Source organism: Miniopterus schreibersii (genome assembly GCF_964146895.1).
Source record: "Miniopterus schreibersii genome assembly, chromosome: 13".
NCBI classification, from domain to species: Eukaryota; Metazoa; Chordata; class Mammalia; order Chiroptera; family Miniopteridae; genus Miniopterus; species Miniopterus schreibersii.
Genome location: NC_138113.1, coordinates 53836236 through 53852346, shown reverse-complemented (window position 1 = coordinate 53852346; position 16111 = coordinate 53836236). Strand labels below are relative to the sequence as shown.

The 16111-nt window shown below is 57.1% G+C and overlaps 1 protein-coding gene across 10 annotated transcripts; it reads right to left on the bottom strand.

Annotated features, from left to right (window-relative positions):
- Positions 1–374: 374 nt before the first annotated feature.
- Positions 375–12979, bottom strand: ARID5A (AT-rich interaction domain 5A). 10 transcript variants are annotated; one of them, XM_081156724.1, is made up of 7 exons: positions 12876–12979; positions 5525–5640; positions 3766–3831; positions 3215–3349; positions 2795–2892; positions 2341–2500; positions 375–1986 (listed from the first exon to the last, which is right to left on the bottom strand). In XM_081156724.1, exons 4-7 carry the CDS (start codon positions 3266–3268, stop codon positions 751–753), a joined length of 1548 nt encoding a protein of 515 aa, XP_081012850.1. In that variant the 5' UTR covers positions 3269–3349; positions 3766–3831; positions 5525–5640; positions 12876–12979; the 3' UTR covers positions 375–750. The 10 variants fall into 10 exon arrangements, with proteins under 10 accessions (XP_081012850.1, XP_081012852.1, XP_081012845.1 ...); XM_081156726.1 differs by having other exon boundaries at positions 3297–3349; positions 12876–12974; XM_081156719.1 differs by having other exon boundaries at positions 3297–3349; positions 3693–3831; positions 12876–12959.
- Positions 12980–16111: the final 3132 nt, after the last annotated feature.

Below are 16111 nucleotides of genomic sequence, written 5' to 3'. Positions count from 1 at the left end.
TTCCCCCCTCCAGAGCCTGAGAGTGTTCCCAACAGCGGTGACCATCTCCCTCTGACATCCACATCGCTGGCCCTGGCCTGGAGGGCAGCTACTTCACCTGTGCCCATCTGAGCCCCTTGAGTTGGAGGCTGGACTGGATGGCCTTCAGCCCTGGCAGCCCACCCCCTGCTGCCAGACATATTGAATGTGCCTGGGCCTGGGTCTGTCACACTCAGTGGTGATCCTGTGTTCCTGGCCTCGGCCTGCTCACCTGGTCTGAGGCTGTAAGCACCCGACGGCAGGGTGAGTTCCAGGGCTATGAAAGGCCACCCACTGACAGCCCTGCCCACAGACATGGCCCTGCCTCACCAGCCCTCAAGAAGGTCACACCATGTACACACTGGCATTTTATTGGATTTTCCGTGGGCACCTGGATGCCTCAAGCTGCTATCTGGCTTCTCAGCCCCTCATCCTGTTCCTGGCCTCCGCTCTGGGGCCCCAGTTGGGAGCTGCCAGCCCTGCACCTTCTTCTCCCCAGGCCTCCCTACAACTGGATGCCTAGCCCCCAGGCTCAGGCTGCTACCTCGAGACAAACCCAGTTTTCTCACTGCCTCCCTCTGTGCCAGGCTGCCCCACCAAGGGCCCATTCTTGCATTGGGCACAGCCAAGCTCTCCTGCCGAATGGGCTTCCAGCCCAGAGCCCCCTGGCAGTGCCCCTATCGTGAGCTGCGTCAGACCTTCCACAGCATAGCGCAGAGCTGTGGGCTCCCCCTACAGCTTGGTGTTAAGGTGGAAAGAGAAGTGGGGTGCTGCATAGGTTGTGGCAGGCGGTATGTGCCATGCAGATGAGGCTGGGCAAAGTCTGTGGCGTAGGGCACTGTCGAAGGATGCTGGGGGGAAGTGCATAAGGCCAGAGGCCATGGGCGAGGGGGCTGTAGTGGCCAGGAAGTGAGCTGGGAAGGCTGGGATGACCAGGGGGCTGAAGGGGAGTGAAGCCTGGCCCTTTAAGGGGTCCGGGGTGCCAGTGAAGTTCAATGGGCAGCGCAGCATGGTGCCCCTGTAGGCCTCCGGGAGGGTAGGCCCCAGGGCCGGGCCCAGCAGGCAGGAGACAGCCAAGCCAGGCCCCACGGACTTGGCCCCGCACTCCTTGGCATCCACCTCCTTGAGAAAGGGAGACACTGCCTGCAGTTTTTTGCCACCAGGGACAAAGCCCTCTTCCTCCCGGCTGCGTTTGCTGAGGCCTGTGCTGCCAGGGTAAGTGGGTAGGGGCACAGGGATCTCAGCAGGAACCTTGGCCATGGGGGATACCCAGCAGGCTTTGGGCTTGGGGTAGAGGCTGCCTTTTCTGGAGCCACCTTTGTGGAATGCAGAGGGACGGTTGACATCCCCGCCCCACACCAGCGGCGACTCTTTGATTGGCAGCCTCTCCTCTTTGCCAGGGGATCCCAAGAGCACCCCATCTTTGAGATGGGGAAAGAAGTCCCGAGGGTGCTGGCTGATGGGCTTCAGCACCTTGGTAGGGTAGGCGTGGAAACAGCCAGTGAAGATGGGGGCTGGAGGGTGGGGGCCCGCCTGAGCCTCCTCCCTGAAGCTGCCACCAGAGGCCTGTGACCCCTCCTGAGGGGCCAGGCGGTGCCTATGGTTCTCAGGTGACTCTCCTGGGCTCCGGGGACTCTCGAGGGGGCGAATAGCTGGGGTCGCCTGGGGCTCCGCATTAGGGCTGCCCGCCCCGTGGCAACAGCTCTCCTCCTGGCACTGCAAGGCTCCTGCCTTGCTCACCTGGGCCAGGAGCTTCTTCTTGGCCAGTGGTGACATGATGCCATGTGTCCCTTTGCAGTAGAAACTGGACAGGAGCCGCTTGTAGGCCTCAGGGCAGCCGCTGGCACCCACGAAGGGCAGAGAAGACCCGGGAGCCGGGCCTGGCTGTTCGGCACTGTCCTGGGGGGACTCCTGGCTGGGGGGCCTCACCAGGTCAATGGTGTCTATCTTGGTCTTTCCTGGCATTATCTAAAATGAGAAAAAGTCAGGCCTCAGGGCTGGGCATGAGCCGTGCATCCTGAGCTGGGGAAGCGGTGACAGCAGGGCCCCAGGGGGTACCCAGTAGCCTCTGTGCAACATTTTCAAAAGGTGTCCTGTCGCCTGAATGGACACAGCCTGGTATCAGGACATGGCCTGGGAATGAGTGCAGACTGCAGTCAGACCCCACCTGGACCCTCACACAGTGAACAGTTTACAACAGATTCGGGTGTTCTGGGCAGGGAGCTATGTGGTCACGCCATAGTGGGGACAGGTGGGGGCAGCTGCAACAGGCAGGGGACAGGGAAGCCCAGGGTCAGCTGGTGGCCCCAGCTCGGAGCTCACCTGGCCCACCGGCTTCTCCTCCTTGGCCTTCTTTGGCCTCTCAGTGGCCCCTTCGTCCCCCCGAGGCTCCTTGGCCACCTTGTATTGCTTCCTGGGCTTGGAGGGGGGCAGCGGCTTGTCATCCTCCCCCTTCAGGTGTCGCACGTATGGGAGGACCAGCCTGGAAAGGGGGCGGCACGTCTACCAGGAGGCCAGGACTGGCAGGCACCCCCACCCCTTGTGCCTCCCCACAACCGTGCGCACTCCTGTGGACAGTGCACGCAGCCAGGGCCACGCTCCTCATCCCGCCCAGGCCTGCAGTGGGGCGCACGCCCCACCCCCCGCCACTCATCCTGCCCAGCCCTGTACACAGCTGTACATTCTTCAGCACCCCATTCCTGCACCCACACCCCTGCGGCTCTGCCCGGCCCTGGAGGGAAGGGCCTGGAGGTCCTGTAACTGCCCCCAGCCACACCTCTCGTAGTGGCGGCGTGTGCACGTGGCTGCGCTGGTGCTGCCTGGGCTGCCCCCCAGCTCGTCGTACACGTTCTTCCAGAGGCGGCGGCCGGTCACCTGCAAGGGCACCAGGTGAGGCAGGGTGCCTGCTAGCAGCGGGGCCAGGTTGGGGGTGGGGGGGGTTGGAGGGGCTCATTTGGCAGCAGGCCAGCACCCCATCCCCCACCCCGGCCACTGGACTGCTGGCCCAAGCAGCTTTCCCAGCTCGGGAAAGGCAGAACAGATGGGGAAGAGAGGAAACTTGCTTTGAGCAGCAAAGTACCGGCGGGCAAGGTGAGCCCCTCTCCCTCCCTTCTGCATGCCGGGAAGCTGGGGAGGGGCAGGACTTGGGACCCTGCCTCCTCCTGTCTGGAGGCAAGGGCAGCTCTGTTGGGCTCACCCTCTTCCCCAGATCCCCCTGGGTGCAGCTGGGATGTGCGGGGAGACGCAGCATGGCGAGGACTCTGAGGTGCCTTCCTTACCATCTCATAGGCCCCCAGCTTCTCCACTGCCTTGTAGATCTTCCACAGGTTAACTGAAGAAAAGAGGGCAGGGCGCTGTCAGTCTCTGCCAGAGGAGGGGGCAGCCCGCAGCCCATCCCCAGGACTCTGTCAGGCAGGCACAGAACCAGGGCCACTGCGGTGGATGGCAGGCTGGGCAGGCCGTGTGCACTGCTGCCTAGTGGCCAGTGAGGATGGAAATCCAGGCCCGCCCATAGTCAGCCCAGTACCTGGAAGGGGGCACCCTTTCTTTGTGCAACCCCTGGGGGCTGCCAGTGTCAGGGTCACCAGAGTGGAGGTGCCTGTCCAGATGCCCTGCCTGGGGGGGGTTCCCTACCGGTAGGTTCCCCCCTCCCTGCCTGCACCCCAGGCACGCACTCTGCTTGAAGCCGAGATGGGGCACCCTCTCGATGGGCGTGTGTCGCTCCTTCATGAACTTGTAGAGGCTCACCAGGAAGGCCTGCTCCTCCTCCCGCTCCTGCTCCTCCTCCCGCTCCCCGCCTGCCTCGGGGGAGTCCTAGGGAAAGAACAGGAGGCACTGGGATCAGCCCCCAGCTAGTGGCTGGGGACAGGCTGAACCACTGGCTGCTGGGGAGGAATGAGCTGTGTGGCCCCCAAACCCCGGCTCCCACAGGAGGGAGCAGGTGCCCAGGACCCAGCCTACTACTCTGGGCTGGAGGGGTGGTCCTGGTGTCAGAAAGATGCCCTTGTCAGCTACGAGTGCCCAGGACCCCAGGTGAGGGTCCACAGAGGCCTGGCTCCAGGGGTGGCCAAAGGAGCAGCCTCACACCTTCTCCAGGCCTCTCTCCGGGCACAGACCACTTCTTCCATGTGGCTCTAGATTGCTTATGTCTGTGTCTCAGCTCCTCTACCAGGCTGAGTTCCTGGGGGCAGGCTTTGGTGTCCCCAGGTCTCCAAATGCCCCCTGTGGTCAAAGCTGAAGGAACAGCCCTGGCCTATGGTTCAACTGGTTGGAGCATGATCCCAAGCACCAAAAGGTTGCGGGTTTGATCCCCAGTTGGCGCATACAGGAGGCAACCAACCGATGGTTCTCTCTCACATCTGTTTCTCTCTCTCTCCCTTCCTCTCTCTAAAATCAATGAACATACTGGGTGAGGGTGTTTAAAAAAAAAAAAGAGGCTGAAGGAACAAAGGTGCTTGGTGCTTTCTGGCGCTGTGGGCCGCTCCACCAGGCCTGCGCCCAGCCCGCCTCTGCCGTAGTGGCCCTCCTCCCTGGCCAGTCTGTGTGCCAACCTTGGGGAGCCGGAGCCGTGCCCTGGGTTCCTGGCACTTTTCTGTCAGAGGCACAGAGCTTTTGGTTTCTGCTCCCAGAGGTGCAGTTTCTACTGATGCTGTTCATCTGGCTGGTGGCTCGGGGCAGAGGATACGGTTGGGCTGGGGCTGAGGGCTCGGGGAGCAGACAACTCCCGGCCTGTGGGTGGGGAGGCCCCAAATACCAGAAGGACGTAACCCTCCGGGCCTAGAGCAGTGCAGAGAGCCATGCATTTCCCAAATATTCTATCCAGTGCCGTTTCGGTGTTCTTGTGATAAACACACAGGCTCAGGCGCTGCCTATGAATGGAACATGCTGGAGACCAAGGTGCTGGGTGGCGCCGCCCCAGGAGGAAGGCGCTCACCCCCGCTCCTCATGCACGCGAGCGTGCTTGTTCTTCTCTGAGCTCCACGTGGGCTGTTAAAAACTGTGACCACTTGCAAACACTTCTTCTACATGAGTTAGGAATTTTACTCCAGACTGCCACCAAAGCAAACGGCCGGAATGAATGGGTGCTGAGGCTGGCCACTCTGCTGGGCCTCCCCAGCTCCTCCTCAGACTGAGCTCACGGAGCAGAACAGCCTCCCTGATCTCACCCAGTGACGCTCACGTCCACGTTATACATGTGGACGGAGGGATGGATGAAAATGTAGTTTTACATCATAGGACAGTGCTTTTATCTGTGTCGTCTGATCAGGGTCCGGGTAATCTTCTGATAAAGGGTTCCGCTATGAAAAAGAAGTCTGACAGCCGCACCCTGGTGGGGGCGAGCCCTCCTGCCTGCCTGGCTCCCACACCTCCCAGTGCAGGGCCGGGACCATCGCTGGGCCCCTCTCCTGGCTGTGTAGCATTGGGGAAGGGAACACATCTCCCTCCTGAGAGTTTGGGGGTCTCCAAGTTCACCTGGAAAGTACCCAGGGAAAATCACCTAACTCACCTCTAGCTGGATTGGGCTCTGGCTCCTGCTCTGCTCACCATCAGGTTGAGGGGACACAGGTGGGTCTATGGGGTCACCCCCCTCTGACTGTTTCCTTTTCCCTGTGACAGGAGATGCTGTGAGGAGAGGAAGAAGAGGGAAAGAAGGAAAGGGGACACATGAGATGCAGGCAGGCAGGAACAGGTGGTGAGGAGAGGCTCTCTGGGGAGAGGTGCTAGATCTGAATGGGCCAAGTAGGGAGAGTCCTCTCCTTCCTCTGCAGGGTGTCCTCTGCCCTGGTGGCAGAGGGCTGACTCTGCTCTCCCAAATTCACCCCCCACCAGGCCCGGCCTGGCACACCTGCCACTGTCCTTCGCCTGTTCCAGCACCTCCCCACATCTCTGAAAGAAACTCTAAACCAGTTGGGGATCGAGTCCTAGGAGGCCGGGGTTGGAGCCATGGCGCTTGGGGAAATCCTGTCTCCAAGATCTGCCCCACATTCAGGCAGGAAGTTTTCCCAGCAACTCGGCTGAATTGGGAAAGCCGCTGAGTCTGCCATGTGTGTGGGCCCCCAAAGCACCATGGGGGTTCCTGAACTGTAGATCTTCCAGGAATAATTCAGGAAAGAGTAAGTTCCTGTTTGTGATGCACTGGGCCTTTCCCTGAGCATCACCACTCCCTCCTCCCCTCACCTGCAAGGGCCCTGGTGACCCTTCGGGTCCCACCTGACAGGTCACTTCCTCAGCGTGGCCCTTCCCAGCCCCCAGCCAAGCACAGTGCTCCTGCTTCTCTGGTCTCCTCACTGCTCACCACCATCCTAACTGACTGCCTGTCACTTGTTGGCCAGTTAGGGCGAATGCAGGGAGGAGCCAAGGACCCTTCACTTGGCAGCCACAAGCTGATGGTCGCAAACACTCAACACCCCGCCACTGCCAAAAACACTGCCATGGAAACTGCCCCAACCACGTGGCAGGCTGGCAGCAGATCTGAGGCCAGGAAGTCACATCTTTTGACCACTCTTCCTTTCTCTTTCCTTTCCCTTTTTCTTTTTGTTCATCTAGTTTGAACTGCTCCTGGGTCCTGGTTCGCTCCAGCTCAGGAAATCCTTACTGCTGGGAACCTGGGAGGTTACCCCTCCACCCCAGACCGAAAAAAAAAAAAATCCCCTTAACAACAGACCTGTACCAACACGGCCCACAGTCCAGTGGCACTCAGAAGCACGTGGCCGCGGGTTGCTGTCCCCTTCAATAGCTGCTCACAGAAGTGCCACTATGCCTGCAGTTACTCTACATGGGTCCTCGGCTCTGTGTCTCTGGCTTTCTCATTTAATCCCAGAAGGGATCGCATTTTAAAGAGGGGGAAACTGAAGCCAGAGAGGCTAAAGTTCTTGTCCCCCTGGGAAACCAGAATTCAGAACAAGGTCTGTCTGACCCCCAGTCCAGTGGCCTGGCTTGGCCATCACTGTGGCTGCTGTGGTTACCATCAACATTTGCAAAGCCTTGAGGAGGGGACTAAATAAGCGTGGAAGAGAAACCAGTCCTAACGCTTGAGAGAAAGAGACACGGCCATCCTCCTAGGCTGGCTTCTGACCACCAGAGACAAGGCTGGTCTTCAGAAACAACTGATTGCTCACACTGACACCCCCCCACACCCACCCACACACCAGCCCTGGGCAGGTGGCTCAATTAATTGGAGTGTTGTCCCCATGCCCCAAAAGGTTGCAGGCTCAATTCCTGGACAGGGCACATACCCAAGGTTGTGTGTTTGATCCCCAGTTGGGATGCATACGGGAGGCAACCAATAGATGTTTCTCTCTCATGTTTCTCTCTCCCTTCCTCTCTAGACATATCCTCGGGTAAGGCTTAAAGAAACAAACAATGACCCCCCTCAGACTGCTGCTTTTCCTTGGGTGACTCTGTGCCTCAGTCTTCCCTTCTGTGAAGCAGGAGGGGAAGCCCCGAGTCCCCCACTAGCTGTCGGAGAACTCCAGGTCTTCTGGGTCACGGGAGCACCTGCTGCCAGCAGCCTTTCTCCTTTCCCCTCGGCCCTCTCCCCTCCGCTTCACATCCTCTCCTTTCTTCCTTGCGGGCTCAGATCCTCAGCATCACAGGACTCTCCCCATCTGTCCCTGTGGCCTGGGCTTCTCACTGAGCCTCCTGCAGATTGGGTCTGTGACCTGGCAAGTCACTGTCCTTGGCCTCAGAGAAACAGGTGGTGGGGACAGGCCCATTAGAATCACCTGGGGAGCATTCTAAAGACACTGATGCCTGTCTCCCCACGCCCACCTGAGTTTGACTTAAGGTCCTGCCAGGGGCATCCATGTTTAAAGCTCCCCAGGGGATCCCAGGGAGCAGTCAGGCTGAGAGCCCCTGGGCCAGAGGATCTCTAGTCCCTTCTACTGGGGTTCGAAGTTGGTGAGCTCCACCTGGGCCACACTCAGGAAAGATATCCTGGAATCAGGCGCTCTGGTTACCTGGAAAGGAGGTCACCAATCTGAGCTGTTTAACCCCAGATGGCAAAGGGATTAGAACGCTTGCTGAGAGCCACAAAGGGACTAACTCTCTTTACCTCTGTGTCCAGCTGAGTCCCCACATGAACTCAGCTTCCATTCTCTCCCAACCAGGGCCAGTATGCTCTCCCTGTCCTGGTTGGGCCTTCTGGCCCAACTGTCACAGCCTTAAATGACGGAGGGAGAGTGCAGGGTGCCTCAGACCTGGCTGGCTGCCCTAATCCCTTCCTTCCCCAGTCATTTGTATATCAGGGCTCCAGGAAATCTGCATTTGCAAAAAGGGTTCTGCTACAAAAATAAGTTTGAACCCCCCTGCCATAGGTGATGGGCTAGCCCTCCTACCTGCCCAGCGTCCAGTTCTCACACTTCCTAATGCAGGGCCATCTGTCTCCCAGCCACATCCAACCTGCAGAGGCAGGAAAAACCCACCTGCTGAGTGACCGCTGTGGCCCACGGAGCCACTGCATGATGCCTTGTTCTGAGCTTACAGGTACAGACCCCTCTGAGCACAAAGCCTCAGATGCCTTATTGTAACCGAGGAGGCAGATTCAATTACAACCACCCCTGCTTTCCAAAGGAATGGCATTCAGACACTGCTTTTTCTATCCAGGAAGCAATAATGACAATAATGGTGATAGCTGTTTCATTGTTTACTTTGGATACATCTGGAATCCATAAGGTATGAGATAGGACCTAACCATACTCCTCTCCTCACTGGTTAGGTGGTCCCAGTATTGACTGAGTGACCCCCTTGCCCCCCAATAATTTGAAACGCTACTTTTCCCACGATCTAAAGGCTTCTAAGGAAGCCATCTGGGATGGGTTTGGGTTTTTGATTTTGTTCCACTTGCTGTAGGATGCTGGGACCCATGCACACTGCTGTAATTTTTGTGGCTTTGTAAAACAACTTACTATGCAGAGGGCACATCCCCATCATTACTCTTCCATTTAAAAAAATTCCATCTGAATTTTAGGATAATTTTGTCACAGTCCCTTAAAAAAAAAAAAAGCACACCCACTGGGTTTTGATTGAATTGCACTTAAATCTAGAAATTACTTCGAGAAGAAATAGCACCTTTCTGGATTGCATCTTCCTTCTCAGGACCACATGTCTCCACAGATTCAGGTCTCCCTTTGCGGTCCTCAGATGGTCCTTCTTAAAGGCCCCGTGTCCTTCCTTTTAAGCTTATTCCTCTTATTTTGTGAAGTGAGATAATAGTGTGAGAAAAGCCTTGATAATGGAGGGTAGGAATTGGCTCCACAGCCCCTGACATCCCCTCACTTCTGAGTAGAGGACAGAGGGAGGCTGGTGGCTGGGACAGGTGAACTCTGGCCCTCACTGGGCAGCGAGTACGCGTGGCAACTGCTGGGCTGGAGACTGCTCAAGACTCTTTCCGTGTTAGGAATCTCTGATTTCATCCCAGAACCTAAAACCACAGCCGTGAAGAAGTTAGTTTCAGCCCCTAATTCCAACAGAGGGTGCTCCCTTCTGTCTACTTGTCCTGCAGCCATTCCCTCCTCCCCTTTCCGCGCTCTACACTCCACCAGCTCCACTCAGGGCAGGCCCTGGACTAGGCGTTCTGGCGCATGGCCTCCCTGAATACTCCCAGCAGCCAGTGAATGTTTTCCCCTTTTTACACACACAATACCCAAGACTCAGAAAGTCTCGGTAACTTGCCTGGGGTCACAGCTTATTGTGGCACAGGTGGGATTCAGAACCAGAGCAGTTGGACTGTCCCAAGACACTGAACCCTGAAGTCTAGAGGTCTTTTTAACAGGAGCAAGGAGGCCCACGTTCCTTACCTGTGCTCAGAATGCAAGCTTGCCTATGTTCCCTGAGCAGTTCTGCAACCTCCCATCACACTACTATTAATGTGCTAACAAGAGCCTGCTGAAATCAGATGAAGGTGCAGAGGAGCGATGGGGAGGGGACTCTGACACCACATAGGTGCATCTTTATCAAGCCAGTCACTGCCTCTGTGCCTCGGCATCCCCACCTATAAAGTGGCTGTGCTAGACTCCATGGTGCTGAGCAGAACAAAGTGAGAAATGAGGCTTTCCCCACAAACCACAACCAAGTGTGTGTGTAAGTGTGTGAGAGTGTAAATGTGTGTATGTTATGTGAATGAGTGTATCAGTGTGAGAGTATATGAGACTGTGTGTGTGAGTGAATATGAGTGTGAGAGTGAGTGTGTGTGTGACTATGAGAGTGTATCGTGTATATGTGAGTGAGTGTACATATGGGTATGTGCAAGTGTGTGAGTGCATGCGTGCATGAGTGTGAGTGTGTGTGCCCACACCCCTCTGCGAGATTTGAGGTCTAACTGTCCTGCTTGCTACCCGTGTTCCACAGCCCAGAGCAGCGTACGGCAGAACCAGTGCTCCATAGACATCAGCCCCACACCAGCATGAGCCACTTGATCTCAGACACTCCTGATGCCCAGAGAGGGGCTTGGGCTGTGGCTAGTTCAAGGCCACACAGCCAGTCAGTAGCCCAGTGCTGACCCAGTGCCAGGCCATAACACCTCTCCCCTCCCCACTCTCCCCCGCCCAATTCACACTTGGTGTGATGGGAAGTGACACTTCCTTTCATGAAAAGTCACCTACTGGGAGCGCTGTGTCTATTTTGACAATAATGGTAACAGCAGCCTCAACAACAACCAGCAGACATGGCCCCACCCCTTCTCAGCTTAAGTTGTTCGTAGCTTCAGCTGGAGCCCAAACAAAGGCAGCCTTTGAAGCAGCCAGTCCACTCTGCGGCCCAGGAGCAGGCTGACTGGTGGAGTCCCGGGGTGGCACTACTCCAGTGGGCGGTTTCTGGAGGGCTGCTCTCCAGCCAGCACTGAGGACAGACAGCTGGACATGGACAGAAGGCTCAGGGTGCAGCTTCTGCCGCCGCCTTGCCTCAGTGTCTCAGCTGGTGGGTTGGGGGACAGGGTCTGCCAGCTGCTGGGTCCAGGGTGACAGCCTGGAGAGAGTAAAGAATGGTAGGGACGAGGGGCACCAAAGGTGAGACCGCTACCTCTCAGGCCCCACTGGGCCTCCAGGCACTTTTAGCAACTCTGGAATGTCCTAAGAGACCCTATTCCTGGACAGGGCTGCATCCCCATGTCCCTCCCTGCCAAGTCTGGGTGACATTTGATGATAACAGTAGCAGCTCCTGCCCTGGCCTGTTTCCTGTGCCCCAGAGAACTATGTTAGGTTCCACCTTCCCACTGCACCTGGAGCAGCCAGGCACAGGGGCTTGTCCAAGTCCTGGACGACAGCACAGGCACAGCCTGACCCCTGCAGGGGCACTCCTCTGCCTTGGTGCCTTCCACTCCCCAACCAGAGGCCCCCAGGGTGGCTCTCCTGGGCATGCTCGTGGTGTGGGAACTGGAAGGGAGTGAGGGCCATCCCAGCCAGTTTCCCACCGGGAGACAGGAGAGGAGAGGAGGGAGGGAGGGGGTGGGTTCTCAGAGGCCTGCCCTCCCTCACGGGGGGGGGGGGGCGGGGAGGGCGGTGGTCTCCAGGCCTGTTTCTCAGACTAAATCAAAGGAGGGGCCGACTCTCGGACGCCTTTCTACCGCTGCCACTCCAAGTCGATGGGTTCCCGGGCTCAGACGGACTCTGGAACTCCACTTGGGGCCGACCCTCTAGCCGCCACCTCCCACCCCTCCCCTGCCCTGCAGGCGCGGAAACCCCGGTACCCCCCCCCCCCCACGGAGGCGCTCGGGAGGGGAATAGCGGTTATCCTCCGTTTGACCCGGAGACCCTCCTCGCCGGCCCACGACCCCGCAAACGGACTCTGGGCGTGGCCAGCGCAGCGGCTCCGGACCCGCACCCGGAGCCCTCGGGGGTCTGCAGGACTGGGGGACTTAGGTGGCGCCCCTTGACGCAGCGGAGGAACCCAATCCCTCCCGGCCGCCTTGCCCTATGGAGACCCGAGGGGGAGTCAAGACGAGAGAGAACAGGAGAGCGCAGGGCAGGGCCCCCTTGCTGCCGCGGGGACTAGGACGGTGGGCAGGAGACACGAGGGGAGAGCGGGAAGAAAAGGGAAAAAGGGAGAGGAAAGAGAAAGAAAGGGTGGGCGAGAAGCGGCGAGCGCCGAGGACCAGCGCAGCTCCGGCGGAAAGAGGAACCAGCGATTCTTCAAAGTGCGTCGAGCAAGTTCTTCAAAACCCGCGCAGCGTCACTTTCAGGAAACGGCGCGCGCGGTGGGGAGCGCGCCCTGGACCCGAGCCTCTTCCCGGCGGCGCGGCGGGTTCTGAGAACTGGGGGCAGGTGGGGGCAGGTGGGGGCGGGGGGCAGATAGGAGGCCAGGGGCAGACAGGGGTGCAGGGCAGAGGGGGAGAGATGGAGGTGGGGGGCAGAGGGCGGCGGGGACAAATGGGGGTCCTGGAGCAGATGGGGCGGGGGGCGGGGGCAGATGGGGGCGCAGACGGGGGCGGGGGGCAGGGAGACGGCCGCGGACAGCTGTCACAACAAATTAGCTGAGGCCAGCTAGAGATTGAAACCACAGCAGGAAGTGGGATGACAGAGCGTGCAGGACTCGGTACATCTCGGTCAGGAGACGGCGAGAAGAGTTTCGAGATAAACGCCCGGGAAATCCCTGGCCGCCAGAACATTTTGTCTTTCCTTTTTCGAAGAGCGCGCGCCAACACCTGGCCTCCCTCCCGCACGGGCGGAGGCGCTGGCGCCCCGGGCAGGCTTCGTCCCTGGGCCGGCTGGGTCCCCGAGCCCGCGCTCCGGAGTGCGCCCCAGCCCCGCTTCGCTCCCCGAGGCGGCGCCCACGGCCACGAGGCCCGGGGAGAGACCCAGCGCGGCAGCCGCGCGCTCCCCACGGGCCGCCATCCCCGTCCCCGCCGGCCGCGAGCGGCTTACCCATGGCCGGGCGAGGTCCCGCGGCGCGCCGAGCCCTCCGCACGCTCGGCTCCCCAACCCCGCGCTCGGGGCGCACTGGCAGCCTCGCCGCCCGGCCCCGCCCCGGCTCCGCCTCGCCCCGCCCCGGCCCCGCCCGGCCCCGCCCCGGCTCCGCCTTGCCCCGTAGCCCCGCCCTGACCCCGCCCCCTTCCGACTCCGGTTGGTGGGTCGGAGTCTCCGCCAGGGGCAGGGGCCGCCCCCTGAGCCCCGAGTACTCTGGGAGTTGTAGTGCGCTCTCCCCTTCCCAGGCTCCTCACCTTGAGGGGCGGAAGCAAGACGCCCAGGAATCCCTGCTGCCTTGCGCTCCAGAGGCACAACTAGAGTCTTGGAAAACCCTCCTTGCTTGTCAGCAGACCACTGGGGGCTGGGTGGCGTAAGCAAAGTGCTTCACTCACTTGAACTGGGTGGTGGACATTTCCCAGTTCCCAGCTCAACATTCAAGTAGAGGTGGGTGGTGTTAGCTAAGCAAGGACCCCAGCACGAACTAGCAAGTCCTTGGCCAAAGTCCTGTGGGGGTCCTAGAAATGCCAAGAACAGGAAGCCTGCCCTTGGTGGCCAGTGTCCATCTATGTCATGAAGACAGAGGGTGGCAGCTACATATGTCGTGGCCCCTGCTTTGAGATATGAGAGTCAGGCTTAGTTAGGGTGGAGTGGGGGCCAGAGAAGATGCTGAACCAGTGGAGGAGGGCTTTCACTGGAGCGAGGAGCAACTCGCCTGGCCATGTGCACTAGCCATGCACACATCATAGAAGAGGAAACTGAGGCTCGGGTCTGAGAGCCCATGGTCTCGCAGCATCCACAACAGCCAAAAGAGGGGCACAACCCAATGTCCACTGGTGGATGAATGGGTAAACTGGAGTATATGCTTGCAATATTATGAAATATTACTCAGTCTTAAAAAGGAAGGAAATTCTGGCATGTGCTACAACAGGGATGAACCTCAAAGACATCAGGATGAGTGAAATAAACCAGACACAAAAGGACAAATACTGTATGATCTCACTTATATGAAGTATTAAAGTCAAATTCATAGAGACAAATAGTATAACAGTGGTTACCAGGGGCTGGGGGGAAGGGGAAATGGGGAGCTGGTGTTTAATACGTATAGAGTTTTAGTTTTGCCAGATAAAAAAGTTCTGGAGATGGATGGTGGTGATGGATGCACAAAAATGTGAATGTAAACTTAAAAATGGTTAAAATGGTAAATTTTATGTTATATACCACAGTTTGGAAAAAGAGCCTAAGGTCTTAGCGTGTGGCCAGCTAGGACTTGAACCCTGTTCCTAACACAAGCACTCAAAATATTTTTGTTGATTAGTTTTGATACAACCGTCCTATGAATTCCACACCATCACTGTCTTCATTTTATAGGGTAAAACTGATGCTCTGGGAGGTTCATTAGATCAAGTAGCACAGCTGGTAAGTGGCGGAGCCTGAGCTAAACCCAAGCCATGGGGCTCCAGAACAGCCCTCAGTCATCTCTTGGCAGTGCTATTTACAGAATCAAGGATCGTGGCCTGACGAAGAGAGCATAAGGGGGAAGACCTGAACCCTGGTGAGGAGGGGGGGGCAGTGAGATGTTTAGCTGGCAGCTGGAACTGAGGCCTAGAATCCAAAAGCAAGGCACAGTTGGAATTACAGGTGGTAAAGGAGCGCTCATACCCAGGCATCCACCAACTCTGCACCCATTTCTGCCCAGCCATCACCCTAAACAAATGGACCATGGCTGCAGGTTGGTGAGCCTGAAACCCCGGCCTTACTCTCTGGCCCTGATGGAAGACCTCTCCAGGTTCAGTCCAGAGTGGATGACACTGTGGCCTCCCTCCTCTGCCTCATAATGGGTTGGTTTCTACAAGCCAGCACCTGTAGATTTGGTAACAGACACATCACCGACAATATTTACTAATTGCTGCAAATAATCATTATAATGGTGGTCATAATAGTGCACCCCACTTTCCAGTTTATAAGCTGTACGGGAGAGCTGAGGCTGTGGTGGCAGGCACTATGATGGAATGCCATCAGGAAGTTTAACAGACTTCTAGTTCTACCTTCGTCCATTCTATAAGGATCAATTGCCTAAGGTTCAGGCTGGAGACTGGCTGCTGCCCTCCGGGTCAGTGTCTAGGTCAACCCCCCCCTCCTGGATTGGATACCCCCTCTGACGAGGTGCTTACTACCATACAAAGCAGCAGCTCATCCCACATGGGATAGAGTTATTCTGCCATCTAGACAGCCAAGCATACTCTTACAGACAGTAGCTGTTGTGCAAAGCCTCAGCAAGTCAACACCTGCCTGTGCCAACCCTGGAACAATATGATCTAAATTTAATGGCCCCCTGAGGAAACTGTTTGCAATAGAAAGTAATTTACAAAGGCCAATAAGTCTTGCCTAGGAACGACATCTTTCTTTGCTTCCCTAAAAGCATAAACACCTTTATTGCTTAAGCCACTAACACACCTCCACTTCCCGCCCACAGCCAGCCTCCAATAACGGCAGGATCCCAGCCCAGGACCACCTGAGAGTAGTTGCCTTGGCCCTTAATGTCTTGGTGTCTCTCTGTATGTCTTAATAATAAAAAAGAAAACCAAAACACCACTAATAAACCCATTCTTCCTGTACAAACATTAAATAAATCAGCGCTCTCTAACATCACTCCAAATTCAGTTCCCTCCCTGCCCCAGGGAAAAGGTCTATTATCAAATTGGGTAAAATCTTCCAGAACTTTCCCTATGTGTTTTCATAAATATATGTATCCTTGGTGTAGAAAAAAAAAAAGTAACTGTTTTATGAGTACTGTATTTTAAAATGAATGATGCAATTCTAATTGTCTCATTCTGCAAATTGCTTTTCCACCCATCAGTATGTTTCAGAGATCTCTCCACGTCAGAACACAGATCTGCTTCTTGAATGAGACAGGCTGCAGGACTTGGTGTGGCGCTACCACCACGACATTAAATAATGTCTTTATTTAGTCCCCTTGATGGTATTTAACCTTTTTACAATGACATGAATCCTCTGAGAACATTCTGGAACCCATAAGAATACTCTCAGGGCTTGGGAGCTCACAAAGTGTTCCCAGAGACTGAGCTAAAAACTGCCTTCTAACTCCAGCCTCCAAGTCCTAGCACCCCTTACTGGCTCAGTTCTAGGAAGAAAACCTGGCCCTGGGGATAGTTTTTATCCTGAAGCTCTCAGAG

Excerpts from the sequence above, each read along its gene's own strand:
- ARID5A (XM_081156719.1), bottom strand. Across the intron at positions 2,893-3,296 it reads AGCTGGGGGCCTATGAGATG|GTGACCGGCCGCCGCCTCTG; the intron begins GTAAGGAAGGCA and ends GTGCCCTTGCAG. Across the intron at positions 1,987-2,340 it reads AGGAGAAGCCGGTGGGCCAG|ATAATGCCAGGAAAGACCAA; the intron begins GTGAGCTCCGAG and ends TTCTCATTTTAG.